Genomic DNA, 21,388 nt, shown 5'->3' with positions numbered 1-21,388 from the left:
AGAAAATAAGCAATTTACTTATATTTTTTAATATATGAATTTTTTAAATCTGGATGTCAAAAAGAATCGTTTGTTGGAATGAATGACAATCTTATTTGTAACGATTTTTAATTGATTTGAAAGAAAATAAATAAAAAGAAATATATATATATCTCATTTTTAAAATATTTTTTTTTAAATCCGGGTGTCAAAAAGAATCGTTTGTTGGAATGAATCACAATCTTATTTGTAACGATTTTTAATTGATTTGAAAGAAAATAAATAAAAAGAAATATATATATATATAATTTTTAAAATATTTTTTTTAAATCCGGGTGTCAAAAAGAATCGTTTGTTGGAATGAATCACGATTCTTGTTGGTAACGATTCTTGATTAATTTGAAAGAAAATTAAAAAAATATATATATCTACTTTTTAAAATAATTTTTTTAAAATCCGGGTGTCAAAAAGAATCATTTGGTGGAAGGAATCGCGATTCTTGTTTGTAACGATTCTTAATTGATTTGAAAGAAAACATATATTTTTTTATATATATCTACTTTTTAAGATAATTGTTTTAAAATCCGGGTGTCGAAAAGAATCGTTTGTTGGAATGAATCGCAATTCTTGTTTGTAACTATTCTTGATTAATTTGAAAGAAAATTAAAAAAATATATATATCTACTTTTTAAAATAATTTTTTTTAAATCCGGGTGTCAAAAAGAATCATTTGGTGGAAGGAATCGCGATTCTTGTTTGTAACGATTCTTAATTGATTTGAAAGAAAACATATATTTTTTTATATATATCTACTTTTTAAGATAATTGTTTTAAAATCCGGGTGTCGAAAAGAATCGTTTGTTGGAATGAATCGCAATTCTTGTTTGTAACGATTCTTAATTGATTTGAAAGAAAATCAACAATCTATTTATATTTTTTAAAATATGAATTTTTGAAATCCGGGTGTCAAAAAGAATCATTTGTTGGAATGAATCGCGATTCTTGTTTGTAACAATTCTTAATTGATTTAAAAGAAAATAAGCAATTTATTTATATTTTTTAATGTATGAATTTTTTAAATCCGGGTGTCAAAAAGAATCGTTTGTTGGACTGAATCACGATTCTGGTTTGTAACGATTCTTAATTAATTTGAAAGAAAATTAAAAATATATATATATCTACTTTTTAAAAATATTTTTTTTAAATCCGGGTGTCAAAAAGAATCATTTGGTTGGAATGAATCGCGATTCTTGTTTGTAACGATTCTTAATTGATTTGAAAGAAAATATATATATTTTTTTATATATATCTACTTTTTAAAATAATTGTTTTAAAATCCGGGTGTTGAAAAGAATTGTTTGTTGGAATGAATCACAATTCTCATAATTGATTTGAAAGAAAATCAAAAATTTATGAAAATTATTTTTTAAATATATAAAATGTTTAATCCGGGTGTCAAAAAAAATCGTTTGTTGGAATGAATCGCGATTCTTGTTTGTAACGATTCTTAATTGATATGAAAGAAAATAAAAAAATATATATATATCTACTTTTTAAAATAATTTTAAAAAAATCCGGGTGTCAAAAAGGATCGTTTGTTGAAATGAATCGCGATTCTTGTTCGTAACGATTCTTAATTGATTTTAAAGAAAATAAGGAATTTATATATATTTTTTAATTTTATGAATTTTTAAAATCCGGGTGTCAAAGAGAATCGTTTGTTGGAATGAATCACGATTCTTTTTGGTAACGATTCATAATTGATTTGAAAGAAAATCCAAAATTGATGAAAATTATTTTTTAAATATGTGAAATGTTTAATCCGGGTGTCAAAAAGAATCGTTTGTTGGAATGAATCGCGATTCTTGTTTGTAACGATTCTTAATTGATTTGAAAGAAAATAAAAAAATATATATATATCTACTTTTTAAAATAATTTTTTAAAAATCCGGGTGTCAAAAAGGATCGTTTGTTGGAATGAATCGCGATTCTTGTTCGTAACGATTCTTAATTGATTTTATAGAAAATTCTTAATTGATTTTAAAATTCTTAATTGATTTTAAAGAAAATCAACATTCTATTTATATTTTTTAATACATGAATTTTTGAAATCCGGTGTCAAAAAGAATCGTTTGTTGGAATGAATCACGATTCTGGTTTGTAACGATTCTTAATTAATTTGAAAGAAAATTTAAAAAAAATATATATCTACTTTTTAAAATATTTTTTTTTAAATCCGGGTGTCAAAAATAATCATTTGGTGGAAGGAATCGCGATTCATGTTTGTAACGATTCTTAATTGATTTGAAAGAAAATCAACAATCTATTTATATTTTTTAAAATATGAATTTTTGAAATCCGGGTGTCAAAAAGAATCGTTTGTTGGAATGAATCACGATTCTTGTTGGTAACGATTCATAATTGATTTGAAAGAAAATTTAAAAAAATATATATCTACTTTTTAAAATAATCTTTTAAAAATCCGGGTGTCAAAAAGAATCATTTGGTGGAAGGAATCGCGATTCTTGTTTGTAACGATTCTTAATTGATTTGAAAGAAAATAGATATTTTTTTATATATATCTACTTTTTAAGATAATTGTTTTAAAATCCGGGTGACGAAAAGAATCGTTTGTTGGAATGAATCGCGATTCTTGTTTGTAACGATTCTTAATTGATTTGAAAGAAAATCAACAATCTATTTATATTTTTTAAAATATGAATTTTTGAAATCCGGGTGTCAAAAAGACTCATTTGTTGGAATGAATCGCGATTCTTGTTTGTAACGATTCTTAATTGATTTAAAAGAAAATAAGCAATTTATTTATATTTTTTAATGTATGAATTTTTTAAATCCGGGCGTCAAAAAGAATCGTTTGTTGGACTGAATCACGATTCTGGTTTGTAACGATTCTTAATTGATTTGAAAGAAAATATATATATTTTTTTATATATATCTACTTTTTAAAATAATTTTTAAAAAATCCGGGTGTCAAAAAGGATCGTTTGTTGAAATGAATCGCGATTCTTGTTGGTAACGATTCATAATTGATTTGAAAGAAAATCAAAAATTGATGAAAATTATTTTTTAAATATGTGAAATGTTTAATCCGGGTGTCAAAAAGAATCGTTTGTTGGAATGAATCGCGATTCTTGTTTGTAACGATTCTTAATTGATTTGAAAGAAAATAAAAAAATATATATACATCTACTTTTTAAAATAATTTTTAAAAAATCCGGGTGTCAAAAAGGATCGTTTGTTGGAATGAATCGCGATTCTTGTTCGTAACGATTCTTAATTGATTTTAAAGAAAATCAACATTCTATTTATATTTTTTAATACATGAATTTTTGAAATCCGGGTGTCAAAAATAATCGTTTGTTGGAATGAATCACGATTCTGGTTTGTAACGATTCTTAATTAATTTGAAAGAAAATTTTAAAAATATATATATCTACTTTTTAAAATATTTTTTTTTAAATCCGGGTGTCAAAAATAATCATTTGGTGGAAGGAATCGCGATTCATGTTTGTAACGATTCTTAATTGATTTGAAAGAAAACATATATTTTTTTACATATATCAACTTTTTAAAATAATTGTTTTAAAATCCGGGTGTCGAAAAGAATCGTTTGGTGGAAGGAATCGCGATTCTTGTTTGTAATGATTCTTAATTGATTTGAAAGAAAATCAACAATCTATTTATATTTTTTAAAATATGAATTTTTGAAATCCGGGTGTCAAAAAGAATCGTTTGTTGGAATGAATCACGATTCTTGTTGGTAACGATTCATAATTTATTTGAAAGAAAATCAAACATTGATGAAAATTATTTTTTAAATATATGAATTTTTTAATCCGGGTGTCAAAAAGAATCGTTTGTTGGAATGAATCGCGATTCTTGTTTGTAACGATTCTTAATTGATTTGAAAGAAAATTTGAAAAAATATATATCTACTTTTTAAAATAATTTTTTTAAAATCCGGGTGTCAAAAAGAATCATTTCGTGGAAGGAATCGCGATTCTTGTTTGTAACGATTCTTAATTGATTTGAAAGAAAATAGATATTTTTTTATATATATCTACTTTTTAAAATAATTGTTTTAAAATCCGGGTGTCGAAAAGAATCGTTTGTTGGAATGAATCGCGATTCTTGTTTGTAACGATTCTTAATTGATTTGAAAGAAAATCAACAATCTATTTATATTTTTTTAAATATGAATTTTTGAAATCCGGGTGTCAAAAAGAATCGTTTGTTGGAATGAATCACGATTCTTGTTGGTAATGATTCATAATTGATTTGAAAGAAAATCAAAAATTGATGAAAATTATTTTTTAAATATATGAAATGTTTAATCCGGGTGTCAAAAAGAATCGTTTGTTGGACTGAATCACGATTCTGGTTTGTAACAATTCTTAATTAATTTGAAAGAAAATTAAAAAAAAAAAAAAATCTACTTTTTAAAATAATTTTTTTTAAATCCGGGTGTCAAAAAGAATCATTTGGTGGAAGGAATCGCGATTCTTGTTTGTAACGATTCTTAATTGATTTGAAAGAAAATATATATATTTTTATATATATATACTTTTTAAAATAATTGTTTTAAAATCCGGGTGTCAAAAAGAATCGTTTGTTGGAATGAATCGCGATTTTTGTTTGTAACAATTCTTAATTGATTTGAAAGAAAATCAACAATCTATTTATATTTTTTAAAATATGAATTTTTGAAATCCGGGTGTCAAAAAGAATCGTTTGTTGGAATGAATCACGATTCTTGTTGGTAACGATTCATAATTGATTTGAAAGAAAATCACAAATTGATGAAAATTTTTTTTTAAATATATGAAATGTTTAATCCGGGTGTAAAAAAGAATCGTTTGTTGGAATGAATCGCGATTCTTGTTTGTAACGATTCTTAATTGATTTGAAAGAAAATAAGCAATTTATTTATATTTTTTAATGTATGAATTTTTTTAATCTGGGTGTCAAAAAGAATCGTTTGTTGGAATGAATCACAATTCTTGTTTGTAATGATTCTTAATTGATATGAAAAAAAATAAAAAATGTATTAAAAATATTTTTCAAATATATGAAATGTTTAATCCGGGTGTCAAAAAGAATCGTTTGTTGGATTAAATCACAATTCTTGTTTATAACGATTCTTAATTGATTTTAAAGAAAATAAAAAAATATATACATCTACTGTTTAAAATAATTTTTTTAAAATCCGGGACTCGAAAATAATCGTTTGTTGAAATGAATCGCTGTTCTTGTTCGTAACGATTCTTAATTGATGTTAAAGAAAATAAGCAATTTATTTATATTTTTTAATAATGAATCACAATTCTTGTTTGTAATGATTCTCAATTGATTTTGAAGAAAATCAAAAAGTGATTAAAATTATTTTTCAAATATATGAAATGTTTAATCCGGGTGTCAAAAAGAATCGTTTGTTGGAATGAATCACGATTCTTGTTTGTAATGATTCTTAATTGATTTGAATGAAAATTAAAAAAAATATATAGATATATTTTTCAAAATATATATTTTTTAATCCGGGTGTCAAAAAGAATCATTTGTCGGAATGAATCGCGATTCTTGTTTGTAACGATTCTTAATTGATGTAAATAAAACAACAACAACAAAAAGATATATATTTGTGTTGCCCACAGCTTGTCTGGTAGACACACAACATGAAGTTATTGACATGCGATACGCTAGTTTCCATTTACAGTTTACAGTTTGGTATAAATATATTTTTATTACCAACATAAAAGACAAAAATACTTTTACAAGAACTTCTGAGACTTCATCGCAGACAAATGACAACACCACTTCAGCTGTGCTTTTGACCGCACTTCCTGTACGGAGGTCACATGTTTTAACCTATGCCCCGCCCCCTGACAAGCAGCAGGTGCGGGGAAATGAATCATGACACATTTTACCATGACTCTTTTTTAATGATGTCATTAACATGAAATGATGAAAAAGTACAGCTGGGCAAAAGAAACAACATATTGTTAGGTGATGCTAACAGTGTATGGCGAATGACGCTAACAGCCTATGGAGAATGATGCTAACAGTATATTTACAATGATGCTAACAGCGTATGGAGAATGACGCTAACAGCGTATGGAGAATGACGCTAACAGCCTATGTAGAAGAATGCTAACAGCGTATGTAGAATGATACTAACAATGTATGGAGAATGATGCTAACAGCGTATGGAGAATGATGCTAACAGCCTATGGAGAATGATGCTAACAGCCTATGTAGAATGATGCTAACAGTGTATGTAGGATGACGCTAACAGCCTATGAAGAATGATGCTAACAGTGTATGGAGAATGATGCTAATAGCCTATGGAGAATGATGCTAACAGCGTATGTAGAATGATGCTAACAGTGTATGGAGAATGACGCTAACGGCATATGTAGAATGATGCTAACAGTGTATGTAGAATGATGCTAGCAGCATAGGTAGAATGATCCTAACAGTGTATGTAGATTCATTATATGTAGAATGATGCTAACAGTATACGTAGAAGAATGCCAACAGCGTATGTAGAATGATCCTAACAGTGTATGTAGAATGATGCTAACACCATATGTAGCATGATGCTATCAGCATATGTAGAATAATGCCAATGGTGTATGTAGAATGATGCTAAAAGCGTATGTAGAATGATGCTAGCAGCATAGGTAGAATGATCCTAACAGTGTATGTAGATTCATTATATGTATAATGATGCTAACAGTATACGTAGAAGAATGCCAACAGCGTACGTAGAATGATGCTAACAGCATATGTAGAATGATCCTAACAGTGTATGTAGAATGATGCTAACACCATATGTAGCATGACGCTATCAGCATATGTAGAATAATGCCAACGGTGTATGTAGAATGATGCTAACAGCGTATGTAGAATGATGCTAGCAGCATAGGTAGAGTGATCCTAACAGTGTATGTAGATTCATTATATGTAGAATGATGCTAACAGTATACGTAGAAGAATGCCAACAGCGTATGTAGAATGATCCCAACAGCATATGTAGAATGATCCTAACAGTGTATGTAGAATGATGCTAACACCATATGTACCATGATGCTATCAGTATATGTAGAATAATGCCGACGGTGTATGTAGAATGATGCTAACAGCGTATGTAGAATGATGCTAACAGCATATGTACAATGATGCTAACAGTGTATTTAGATACATTGTATGTAGAGTGATGCTAACAACATATGTAGGATGATGCTAACAGCGTATTTAGCATGATGCTAACAGCATATGTAGAATGATCCTAACAGTGTATGTGGAATGATGCTAACAGCATATGTGGAATGATGCTAACAGTGCATGTGGAATGATGCTAACATCATATGTGGAATGATGCTAACAGCGTATTTAGCATGATGCTAACAGCATATGTAGAATGATCCTAACAGTGTATGTGGAATGATGCTAACAGCATATGTGGAATGATGCTAACAGTGCATGTGGAATGATGCAAACATCATATGTGGAATGATGCTAACAGTGTATTTAGATACATTGTACGTAGAGTGATGCCAACAACATGTGTAGGATGATGCTAACAGCGTATTTAGCATGATGCTAACAGCATATGTAGAATGATCCTATCAGTGTATGTAGAATGATGCTAACACCATATGTAGCAGCACTTCGGAAACGTTATTGTTGTTTAAATGTGCTATATAAATAAAGCGGATTGGATTGGATTGGATGATGCTATCAGCACATGTAGAATAATGCCAACGGTGTATGTAGAATGATGCTAACAGCGTATGTAGAATGATGCTAACAGCATATGTACAATGATGCTAACAGTGTATGTAGATACATTGTATGTAGAGTGATGCTAACAACATATGTAGGATGATGCTAACAGCGTATTTAGCATGATGCTAACAGCATATGTAGAATGATCCTAACAGTATGTGGAATGATGCTAACAGCATATGTGGAATGATGCTAACAGTGTATGTAGATACATTGTACATAGAGTGATGCTAACAACATGTGTAGGATGATGCTAACAGCGTATTTAGCATGATGCTAACAGCATATGTAGAATGATCCTATCAGTGTATGTAGAATGATGCTAACACCATATGTAGCAGCACTTTGGAAACATTATTGTTGTTTAAATGTGCTATATAAATAAAGTGGATTGGATTGGATTGGATTGGATTGGATGATGCTATCAGCATATGTAAAATAATGCCAACGGTGTATGTACAATGATGCTAACAGCATATGTACAATGATGCTAACAGTGTATGTAGATACATTGTATGTAGAGTGATGCTAACAACATATGTAGGATGATGCTAACAGCGTATTTAGCATGATGCTAACAGCATATGTAGAATGATCCTAACAGTGTATGTGGAATGATGCTAACAGCATATGTGGAATGATGCTAACAGTGTATGTAGATACATTGTACGTAGAGTGATGCTAACAACATGTGTAGGATGATGCTAACAGCGTATTTAGCATGATGCTAACAGCATATGTAGAATGATCCTATCAGTGTATGTAGAATGATGCTAACACCATATGTAGCAGCACTTTGGAAACGTTATTGTTGTTTAAATGTGCAGTATAAATAAAGTGGATTGGATTGGATTGGATGATGCTATCAGCATATGTAGGATAATGCCAACGGTGTATGTAGAATGATGCTAACAGCGTATGTAGAATGATCCTAACAGCATATGTGCAATGATGCTAACAGTGTATGTAGATACATTGTATGTAGAGTGAGGCTAACAACATATGTAGGATGATGCTAACAGCGTATTTAGCATGATGCTAACAGCATATGTAGAATGATCCTAACAGTGTATGTGGAATGATGCTAACAGCATATGTGGAATGATGCTAACAGTGTATGTAGATACATTGTATGTAGAGTGATGCTAACAACATATGTAGGATGATGCTAACAGCGTATTTAGCATGAATCTAACAGCATATGTATAATGATCCTAACAGTGTATGTAGAATGATGCTAACTCCATATGTAGCAGCACTTTGGAAACGTTATTGTTGTTTAGATGTGCTACATAAATAAAGTGGATTGGATTGGATTGGATGATGCTATCAGCATATGTAGAATAATGCCAACGGTGTATGTACAATGATGCTAACAGCATATGTGGAATGATGCTAACAGTGTATGTAGATACATTGTATGTAGAGTGATGCTAACAACATATGTAGGATGATGCTAACAGCGTATTTAGCATGATGCTAACAGCATATGTAGAATGATCCTAACAGCATATGTGGAATGATGCTAACAGTGTATGTAGATACATTGTATGTAGAGTGATGCTAACAACATATGTAGAATAATGCCAACGGTGTATGTAGAAGGATGCTAACAGCGTATGTAGAATGATGCTAACAGCATATGTACAATGATGCTAACAGTGTATGTAGATACATTGTATGTAGAGTGAGGCTAACAACATATGTAGGATGATGCTAACAGCGTATTTAGCATAATGCTAACAGCGCGTGCAGCATGAATCTGACAGCTATGTGGCATGTTGCTAACATTGTATGTAGCATGATGCTAATAGCACACGCAGCATGAATCCAACAGCATGATGTTAACAGGGTATGTAGAATGATGCTAACAGTGTACATAGCCTGATGCTAACAGCATACGTAGCCTGATGCTACAGTACATTTAAAAACGTTAACATATACGGCTCATTTTGTGTCTTTTGGTCTTGTCTCACAGTGAGTGCATTCCTAAAGGCTAAAAAGGAAGTGAAATACTTCAAAGACATTGACTTAGAATGTACAGTATTTTGAAATGAAGTGTTGGACTTGTACCAACATGGTCCTCTGATGTCCTAAAGCTGATGAACAAGATGTGCTTGATGTTGTGTCACCAAGTAATAAAACAAGAGAAGACAAGAGAGAGAACTACCATGTGTACTACTCTTACTTCATCATGCAAGTACTGCAAATATCTAAGTATTGTAGCACACACTGATTGGTACTAAAATCTAGGCTGACCATAATTTGCCAATGATACTCAAACTTGCTTTATAAATAATATATTTATTTAAATAAAGCATTTTTTTTCTCCTCTGTTGACTGCTGTGTTGGTGCTAGGGATTTTTTAAAATGGGGTCCCAGGGACCCCATCCAGTCATAAAAATGGGGTCCCACAGTAAATTTTTGGGCTCCCACTTTTTTGTAAGCGTTTTGAAAACAAATTATAAACGTATTTATTGTCCTGTTGTATCTCACATTCTATATCAGGGGTGCCCATTACGTCGATCGCGAGCTACCAGTTGACCGCGGGGGGTGTGTCAGTCGATCTCCAGCCAGGCTTTTAAAAAAAATAGACCTAAAAATTTGTGATCGTCAATCTTCACCAAGACATCACTTAAATGACATTCACGGTACCGGAGGGTCTTGTGAGATGACGCTGGCTGCTGCAAGATCATTATTATTAAAAATGACAGAGAGGAAGGCGAGAAACACTTTTTATTTCAACAGACTCTCGCGCCGTACCTTCCGTCAAAACTCTAAAGGCCGACTGCACATTTCCTATCTTCACAATAAAAGCCCTGCTTCATGCTGCCTGCGCTAACTAAATACAGAGTCTCGGAAAACTGGCGTGCACAAGCGATCCCTCAGAAAGCTGGCTTTCCGAGACTCTTAATTTGTTAGCGCAGGCAGCATGAAGCAGGGCTTTTAGTGTGAAGATAGGAAATGTGCAGTCGGCCTTTAGAGTTTTGATGGAAGGGACGGCGCGAAAGTCTGTTGAAATAACAAGTGTTTCTCGCCTTCCTCTCTGTCATTTTTTCATAATAATGAACTGGCAGCAGCCAGCGTCATCTCACAAGACCCTCGGGTGCCGTGAATGTCAATCAAGCAAGCTACGGAATTTGCCGCCAATGTTTTTCTTGTAAAGTGTATGGAAGCTGGATGAATTAGATGCCAAAAACCAACCACTTTCATGTGGTATTGTACAGAAAGGACAACTTTTTTTCTCCTCCATTTGAAAATGTGGGCGTTATCATCATTACTGTCTGATTCCAATCAATGCAAGTCATCAGAATCAGGTAATACACCAACTTATATTCTTGTCTTCGTGAAAGAAAGACATCTATATGTGTTACACATGCTTGTATTATCATTAAACACATTTAACTTGTTTACAAAAATGTCTCTTTCATAAATAAATAAATATAAATGATACATATAAATGAGGTAGATCCCCTCGAGTTGGTCAATTGAAAAGTAGCTCGCCTGCAGAAAAAGTGTGGGCACCCCTGTTCTATATCGTGTTTTGGAAAAAGGTTGTCCTAAACATTAAAAAAAATAATAATACAAAAAGAAAACAAATGTGTATACATATGTAACATTTTTCCTTCATGGATCTTAACTTTACCGCTGCTGGTAGTTTTTTTCTATGTTTTTATTTAATAAGTTGTAGGCGTATTTATTTCAGTATAAAAGTGTAAAAAGTGTTTTGCTCGGGTCATACATACATTTTATATTTAAGGCTTAAATCTCTGGAGTCTACATCAACTTCACATCCATCCCTCATTTCAAAATGTTTTAGTTTTTTTATGTTGTTTTTTTGTTTGTTTGGTTTCTTGCCCTTTTTTGTCAAACAAAACTATGTTTTTAATGGCAAACACACAAAAATATTTTTCTTAGTGTAATATTTGATGTGAAGTAATGTGATGTGAAGTAATGGGAACTTTGGATAGGTCAATAACTCATAATAACATTGATTTTGATTCAATATTATGTTTTGAGCAATGACAGTTTGAAAGAAAAAAAAACAGCTTTAATTTATTAGTCAACGTTGCAACTTTTTCTAAACTACATTTCACCTTTAAGCTTTTTTATTTCACTTGTGTTATGTTTTAGTTTATTTTAATAATATTTTTATAATGTGCCGTGGCACACTTTTGACACCCTTGCTATAGATAATAAAAAATTAAATCTGATAAATGTATGGCGTTTATCATAACTGTCAGTCAGCATCTCTGCTTCAGTAAAGAATGACGGTGATGACGTCGCTGTCAGCGATGCTAACTTGTCAGCCACTTCTTCAAAAGACTCCTTTTGAACACTCCTCGCACATTAACACTTCAAAAGGCAAACAACTGCCCCGTTTTTTGACCTGCAAAGTATATTTTTGAGGTGGAGGAGTCTGCTCGGGTGCTGGTTAGCTTGAAGCTAACAGCTAGCCTGTCTCCATCCTCGAACAATGTGGATTCAGCGGGAGATAAAAGGGAAGTTTCCATGGACTCACAAATACTGAAATAACTCATTTACTGGAGTTAAAAATGTTGACTTTACACTCACCTTAGTGTTTACCAAGAAGTCTGTTTCCTTTTTCTGGCAAAACTCGAACCAACACTTCCTGTCAATAGCGTCACTTCCCTAACTTCCCCGGAAGTCCCGCCCCCCAGCCAAAGCCATTGGCTAACACCCCTTAGCCAGCCGCTACAATATTTACAGCTAGAATTCACCAACTCGAGTATTTCAAATATATATATATATATATATACTCCTCTCTGAGCTGCCACCTTATCGTGGCAGAGGAGTTTGCGTGTCCCAATGATCCTAGGAGCTATGTTGTCCGGGGGCCTAAAGCCCCCTGGTAGGATCTCCCAAGGCAAACAGGTTCTAGGTGAGGGATCAGACAAAGAGCAGCTCGAAGACCTTTATGAAGAAGAAAAAGCATGGACCCAAATTTCCCTCGCCCGGACGTGGGTCACCGGGGCCCCCCTCAAAAGCCAGGCCCGGAGGTGGGGCACGATGGCGAGCGCCTGGTGGCCGGGCCCCGGGCACAGCCCGAAGAGGCAACATGGGTCACCCCTCCAATGGGCTCACCACCCATAGCAGGGGTCATAGAGGTCGGGTGCAATGTGAGCTGGGCGGCAACCGAAGGCAGGGCACTTGGCGGTCCGATCCTCGGCTACAGAAGCTAGCTCTTGGGACGTGGAACGTCACCTCACTAGGGAGGAAAGAGCCTTAGCTAGTGCGCGAAGTCGAGAAGTTCCGGCTGGATATAGTCGGACTCACTTCGACGCACAGCAAGGGCTCTGGAACCACTTCTCTCGAGAGGGACTGGACCCTCTTCCACTCTGGCATTGCCAGCAGTGAGAGGCGACGGGCTGGGGTGGCAATTCTTGTTTCCCCCCGGCTCAAAGCCTGCACGTTGGAGTTCAACCCGGTGGACGAAAGGGTAGCCTCCTTCCGCCTTCGGGTGGGGGGACGGGTCCTGACTGTGGTTTGTTCTTACACACCAAACAGCAGTTCAGAGTACCCACCCTTTTTGGGAACACTCGAGGGAGTACTGGAAAGTGCTCCCCCGGGTGATTCCCTTGTCCTACTGGGGGACTTCAACGCTCACGTTGGCAATGACAGGGAAACCTGGAGAGGCGTGATTGGGAAGAATGACCCCCCGGATCCGAACCCGAGTGGTGTTTTGTTATTGGACTTTTGTGCTCGTCACAGTTTGTCCATAACAAACACCATGTTCAAACATAAGGGTGTCCATATGTGCACTTGGCACCAGGACACCCTAGGCCGCAGTTCCATGATCGACTTTGTAGTTGTGTCATCGGATTTGCGGCCTTATGTTTTGGACACTCGGGTGAAGAGAGGGGCGGAGCTTTCTACCGATCACCACCTGGTGGTGAGTTGGCTGCGATGGTGGGGGAGGATGCCGGACAGACTTGGGAGGCCCAAGCACATTGTGAGGGTCTGCTGGGAACGTCCGGCAGAGTCTCCTGTCAGAGAAAGTTTCAATTCCCACCTCCGGAAGAACTTTGAACATGTCACGAGGGAGGTGCTGGACATTGAGTGTGAGTGGACCATGTTCCGCACCTCTATTGTCGAGGCGGCTGATCGGAGCTGTGGCCGCAAGGTAGTGGGTGCCTGTCGGGGCGGAAATCCTAAAACCCCTTGGTGGACACCAGCGGTGAGGGATGCCGTCAAGCTGAAGAAGGAGTCCTATCTGGCTGGTCCTTTTGGCTCATAGGACTCCGGAGGCAGTGGACAGGTACCGACAGGCCAAGCGGTGTGCAGCTTCAGCGGTCGCGGAGGCAAAAACTTGGACATGGGAGGAGTTCGGGGAAGCCATGGGAAACGACTTCCGGACAGCTTCGAAGCGATTCCGGACCACTGTCCGCCACCTCAGGAAGGGGAAGCAGTGCACAATCAACGCTGCGGATGGTGTTCTGCTGACCTCAACTGCGGATGTTGTGGATAGGTGGAAGGAATACTTTGAAGACCTCCTCAATCCCACCAACACGTCTTCCTATGAGGAAGCAGTGCCTGGGGAATCTGTGGTGGACTCTCCTATTTCTGGGGCTGAGGTCGCTGAGGTAGTTAAAAAGCTCCTCGGTGGCAAGGCCCCAGGGGTGGATGAGGTCCGCCCGGAGTTCCTTAAGGCTCTGGATGCTGTGGGGCTGTCTTGGTTGACAAGACTCTGCAGCATCGCGTGGACATCGGGGGCGGTACCTCTGGATTGGGAGACCGGGGTGGTGGTTCCTCTCTTTAAGAAGGGGGACCGGAGGGTGTGTTCCAACTATCGTGAGATCACACTCCTCAGCCTTCCCGGTAAGGTTTATTCAGGTGTACTGGAGAGGAGGCTACGCCGGATAGTCGAACCTCGGATTCAGGAGGAACAGTGTGGTTTTCGTCCTGGTCGTGGAACTGTGGACCAGCTCTGTGCTCTCAGCAGGATTCTTGAGGATGAATGGGAGTTTGCCCAACCAGTCTACTTGTGCTTTGTGGACTTGGAGAAGGCATTCGACTGTGTCCCTCGGGAAGTCCTGTGGGGAGTGCTCAGAGAGTATGGGGTATCGGACTGTCTTATTGTGGCGGTCCGCTCCCTGTATGATCAGTGTCAGAGCTTGGTAAGCATTGCCGGCAGTGGGTCGAACACATTTCCAGTGAGGGTTGGACTCCGCCAAGACTGTCCTTTGTCACCGATTCTGTTCATAACTTTTATGGACAGAATTTCTAGGCGCAGTCAAGGCGTTGAGGGGTTCCGGTTTGGTGACCGCAGGGTTAGGTCTCTGCTTTTTGCAGATGATGTGGTCCTGATGGCTTCATCTGACCGGGATCTTCAGCTCTAACTTGATCGGTTCGCAGCCGAGTGTGAAGCGTCCGGAATGAGAATCAGCACCTCCAAGTCCGAGTCCATGGTTCTCGCCCGGAAAACGGTGGAATGCCATCTCCGGGTTGGGGAGGAGACCCTGCCCCAAGTGGAGGAGTTCAAGTACCTAGGAGTCTTGTTCACGAGTGAGGGAAGAGTGGATCGTGAGATCGACGGGCGGGTCGGTGCGGCGTCTTCAGTAATGCGGACGTTGTACCGATCCGTTGTGGTGAAGAAGGAGCTGAGCCGGAAGGCAAAGCTCTCAATTTGTATATATATATATATATATATATATATATATATATATATATATATATATATATATATATATATATATATATATATATATATATATATATATATATATATATATATATATATATATATACAGTAACCTAACCCTGGTCCTACATTGAAAATACAAGCAACCCCAATTCAAAATGCCGGACATTTGACGCATTTAAAAAAAACGCCCGGACACCCCCGCAAAAGAGGACATGTCCAGGGAAAAGAGGACGTATGGTCAGCCTACTGTTTACCCTAACGTCATTGAACATAATACTTGCCTTGTTAGCATGCTAACTTTTGTTTTGCTACTTTTGTCACCATTTACCCCAGAGTCCTATATTTTGGTACATCACACAAGCTAACTTTTTAAAATTTATTTTTAGCTAATTTTGCTACTTTTTACCCTATAGTCATATAACTTGATATTTGCCTTGTTAGTATGCTAACTTTTTTCTTGCTAATTTTGTCACCGTTTACCCCAGAGTCCTATATTTTGGTACATCACACAAGCTAACTTTTTTTTATTTATTTTTTTAGCTAATTTTGCTACTTTTTACCCTATAGTCATATAACTTGATATTTGCCTTGTTAGTATGCTAACTTTTTTCTTGCTAATTTTGTCACCATTTACCCCAGAGTCCTATATTTTGGTACATCACACAAGCTAACTTAAAAAAAAAAAATTTTAGCTAATTTTGCTATTTTTTACCCTATAGTAATATAACTTGATATTTGCCTTGTTAGTATGCTAACTTTTTTCTTGCTAATTTAGTCACCGTTTACCCCAGAGTCCTATATTTTGGTACATCACACAAGCTAACTTTTAAAAAAAATGTTTTAGCTAATTCTGCCACTTTTTACCCTATAGTCATATAATTTCATATTTGCCTTGTTAGTATGCTAACTTTTTTCTTGCTAATTTTGTCACCGTTTAACCCAGAGTCCTATATTTTGGTACATCACTCAAACTAACTTTTTTTTATTTTCTTTTAGCTAATTTTGCCACGTTTTACCCTATAGTCATATAACTTGATATTTGCCTTGTTAGCATGCTAACTTTTTTCTTGCTAATTTTGTCACCGTTTACCCTAGAGTCCTATATTTTGGTACATATCACAAGCTAACTTTAAAAAAAATTTTTTAGCTAATTTTGCTACTTTTTACCCTATAGTCATATAACTTGATATTTGCCTTGTTAGTATGCTAACTTTTTTCTTGCTAATTTTGTCACCGTTTAACCCAGAGTCCTACATAATCTGGTACATCACTCAAGCTAACTTTAAAAAAAAAAAAATTTAGCTAATTTTGCTACTTTTTACCCTATAGTCATATAACTTGATATTTGCCTTGTTAGTATGCTAACTTTTTTCTTGCTAATTTTGTCACCGTTTACCCCAGAGTCCTATATTTTGGTACATCACACAAGCTGACTTTTTTTTATTTTTTTTTTAGCTAATCTTGCTACTTTTTACTTATTTGTCATATAACTTGATATTTGCCTTGTTAGTATGCTAACTTTTTCTTGCTAATTTTGTCACCGTTTACCCCAGAGTCCTACATTTTGGTACATCACAAAAGCTAACTATTTTTTTTTTTTTTTTTTTTTAGCTAATTTTGCTACTTTTTACCCTATAGTCATATAACTTGATTTTTGCCTTGTTAGCATGCTAACTTTTGGCCATTTTAGCAAACATACGCCTTACAGTCATTAAACTTAGTACATGACACATACTAGCTGTTAGTTTTTCGTTTGTTTGTTTTAATTCTTAGCTTGTTAACGTTAGCATGCTAGCTTTCCTAGCTAGTATTAATTTAATTTAATTTAACATTTCCTGAGGGATTTCTCCTGAAGGAGTCAATAAAGCACTATTTATACATCTATCTAGTTTTGCATTCGTACGCCTCATATTTGGTACTTGGTACTTGTCGCGTCACAAGTGTGGGAAAGCTAACGTTAGCATTTCGCTGGGGCCACTGCAGAGGCTGCTACCTCTCAGGAAGTTTGACGTCGGGGAAAAAGTCGACTTTTTTTTCAAGTGGACTGAACAAGAACTTGATTTTGTTGGCAGTTGGTGTGAAAATGACCCAACACGGGTGTTGCGTCATCGCTGTGCTGGTCCTGCTGAGGTCCGGCGTGGGCTCTTCCCTGTGGACGGACCCCCCCATCCACGAGGACCACCCCTTCCTGTTCACCTGGAACGCCCCCACCGAGCTGTGCGAGTCCCGCTTCGCCGTCCCCCTGGACCTGTCCCTCTTCCACCTGGTGAGCAGCACGCTGAAGACGGCCACCAACCAGAGCGTCTCCATCTTCTACACCGACCGCTTCGGCATCTTCCCCTACGTGGACGAGGACACGGGCGAGTTCGTGGAGGACGGTCTCCCGCAGCTGGTGGACCTGCAGGAGCACCGCGAGCTGGCCGAGGACGACGTGGAGTTCTACATCCCCGACGACCAGCCGGGCCTGGCCGTTCTGGACTTCGAGGAGTGGCGGCCGCAGTGGGCCAGGAACTGGGGCAGCAAGGACATCTACCGGCAGATCTCCGTCCAGCGGGTCAAGAACAGGAACGCCTCCCTGACCGACGACGAGGCCGAGGAGCGCGCCAAGATGTTGTTCGAGCGCGCCGCCGAAAGGTTCTTCCTGCGCTCCCTCCGCATCGGGAAGAAGCTGCGGCCCCGCCGGCTGTGGGGGTACTACCTGTACCCGGACTGCTACAACTACGACTACCACCAGGACATGGACGCCTTCACCGGGGAATGTCCCGACCTGGAAAAGCGGCGCAACGACGAGCTGCTGTGGCTCTGGAGCGAGTCCACCGCCATCTTCCCCTCCATCTACCTGGAGCTGGTGCTGCAAGACTCCGCCCAGGCGCGCCTCTTTGTGCGCCACCGCCTACACGAGGCCCTGCGGGTGTCGGCGCTCGCCAACGCCTCCTACGCCACCCCCGTCTACGCTTACATCCGGCCCGTCTACAAGGACAGCACGGACGACTACATGTCGGAGGTAGGCAGGCTGGCCCGTAAAACCACATCCCGGTCTTTATCTGATTAGATCCACGCACCCGAATATAAGACCCACCGGGTATAAAACACACCCAAATATAGATTCAAAATAATCCAAATTATGAGATAAAAATGATGGGATATGAAGTCGAAATCTGAGATTAGAAAATTGTAATCATGAGATATGAAGTCGCAATTATGAGATATAAAGTCAAAATTATGAGATAAAGTTGTAATGATGATAAAAGTCCTACTTATGAGATTAACATTTTTTAATAATGAGCTATATAGTCAAAATTATGTGATGAAAAGTAGTAATTATGAGATATAAAATCGAAATTATGAGAGAAAAAAATCGAAATTATGAGATTAAAATGTTGTAATGTTGAGATATAAAGTTGAAATTATGAGATAAAATTTTGCAATTATGAGATAAAAAAAGTTGTAATGATAATAGTCTAAATGATGACATTGACATTTTTTTAATTATGAGCTATATAGTCGAAATTATGCGATAAAAAAATTGTATTATGAGATATAAAGTCGAAATTATGAGATAAAAAAGTTGTAATGATGAGATATAAAGTCAAAATTATGAGATAAAGTCAAAATTATGAGATTAACAGTTTTTTAATTTTGAGCTATATAGTCGAAATTATGTGATAAAAAGTTGTAATTATGAGATATAAGAGCAAAATTATGAGATAGAAAGTCAAAATTATGAGATTAAAATGTAATGATGAGATATAAAGTTGAAATTATGAGATAAAATGTTGTAATTATGAGATATAAAGTCAAAATTATCAGATAAAAAAGTTTTAATGATGATAAAGTGTAAATTATGTGATTAACATTTTTAAATTATGAGCTATATAGTCAAAAATATGTGATAAAAAAAAGTTGTAATTCTGAGATATAAAGTCGAAATTACGAGATAAAGTAGAATTTATGAGATTAACATTTTTTAATTATGAGCTATATAGTCAAAATTATGTGATTAAAAAAAGTTGGAGTTATGAGATATAAAGTTGAAATTATGAGATAAAATTTTGTAATTATGAGATAAAAAAAAAGTTGTAATGATAATAGTCTAAATGATGTGATTAACATTTTTTAATTATGAGCTATATAGTCGAAATTATATGATAAAAAAATTGTATTATGAGATATAAAGTCGAAATTATGAGATAAAAAAGTTGTAATGATGAGATATAAAGTAAAAATTAGGAGATAAAGTCAAAATTATGAGATTAACATTTTTTAATTTTGAGCTATATAGTCGAATTTATGTGATAAAAAAAGTTGTAATTATGAGATATAAAATCGAAATTATGAGATAGAAAGTCAAAATTATGAGATTAAAATTTTGTAATGATGAGATATAAAGTTGAAATTATGAGATAAAATGTTGTAATTATGAGATATAAAGTCAAAATGATCAGATAAAAAATTTGTAATGATGATAAAGTGTAAATGATGGGATTAACATTTTTAAATTATGAGCTATATAGTCAAAAATATGTGATAAAAAAGTTGTAATTATGAGATAGAAAATCGAAATTATGAGATTAAAATGTTGTAATGATGAGATATAAAGTAGAAATTATGAGATAAAAAAAGTTGTAATGATGAGATATAAAGTCAAAAATATGAGAAAAAGTTGTAATGATGATTAAGTCGAAATCATGAGATTAACATATTTTAATTATGAGCTATATAGTCGAAATTATGTGATAAAAAAAATTTAATTATGAGATACAAAGTCGAAATTATGAGATAAAAAAGGTTGTAATGATGAGATATAAAGTCAAAATTATGAGATAAAGTAGAAATTATGAAATTAACATATTTTAATTATGAGCTATATCGTCAAAGTTATGTGATAAAAAAGTTGTAATTATGAGATATAAAGTCAAAATTATGAGATAAAAAATGTTGTAATGATGAGATATAAAGTCAAAATTATGAGATAAAGTAGAAATTATGAGATTAACATTTTTTAATTATGAGCTATATAGTCGAAGTTATGTGATGAAAAAGTTGTAATTATGAGATATAATGTCGAAATTATGAGATATAAAAATCGAAATTATGAGATTAAAATGTTGTGATGATGAGATATAAAATTGAAATTATGAGATCTAATGTCGTAATTATGATATAAAGTCAAAATTATAAGTGAAGTGAAGTGAATTATATTTATTTAACGCTTTTCTCAAATGACTCAAAGCGCTTTACATAGTGACACCCAATATCTAAGTTACATTTAAACCAGTGTTTGTGGCACTGGGAGCAGGTGGGTAAAGTGTCTTGCCCAAGGACACAATGGCAGTAACTAGGATGGCACAAGCGGGAATCGAACCTGCAACCCTCAAGTTGCTGGCACGGCCACTCTACCAACCGAGCTATGCCGCCCAAGTTAAAAAAGTTGTAATGATGATAAAGTGTAAATGATAAGATTAACATTTTTAAATTATGAGCTATATAGTCAAAAATATGTGATAAAAAAGTTGAAATAATGAGATAGAGAGTCGAAATTATGAGATTAAAATGTTGTAATGATGAGATATAAAGTTGAAATTATGAGATCAAAAAGTTGTAATGATGATAAAGTCGAAATCATGAGATTAACATATTTTAATTATCAGCTATATAGTCGAAATTATGTGATAAAAAAGTTGTAATTATGAGGTATAAAGTCGAAATTATGAGATAAAAAGGTTGTAATGATGAGATATAAAGTCAAAATAATGAGATAAATTAGAAATCATGAGATTAACATTTTTTTAATTTTGAGCTATATAGTCGAAATTATGTGATAAAAAAAGTTGTAATCATGAGGTATAAAGTCGAAATTATGAGATAAAAAGGTTGTAATGATGAGATATAAAGTCAAAATAATGAGATAAATTAGAAATCATGAGATTAACA

At 35.2% G+C, this 21,388-nt stretch overlaps 1 protein-coding gene across 1 annotated transcript in view; it reads left to right on the top strand.

The window, feature by feature from the left end:
- The window catches only part of LOC133549179 (hyaluronidase-1-like), a 39,156-nt gene that overhangs the window by 3,338 nt on the left and 14,430 nt on the right, over positions 1–21,388 (top strand). Inside the window, exon 2 of the mRNA XM_061894352.1 lies at positions 17,527–18,458. Coding sequence (XP_061750336.1) covers positions 17,527–18,458 — 932 coding nt within the window. The remainder of the gene's footprint in view (positions 1–17,526; positions 18,459–21,388) is intronic.

Source organism: Nerophis ophidion, linkage group LG03 (genome assembly GCF_033978795.1).
Source record: "Nerophis ophidion isolate RoL-2023_Sa linkage group LG03, RoL_Noph_v1.0, whole genome shotgun sequence".
NCBI lineage: Eukaryota > Metazoa > Chordata > Actinopteri > Syngnathiformes > Syngnathidae > Nerophis > Nerophis ophidion.
This window is presented reverse-complemented; position numbering and strand designations above follow the sequence as displayed.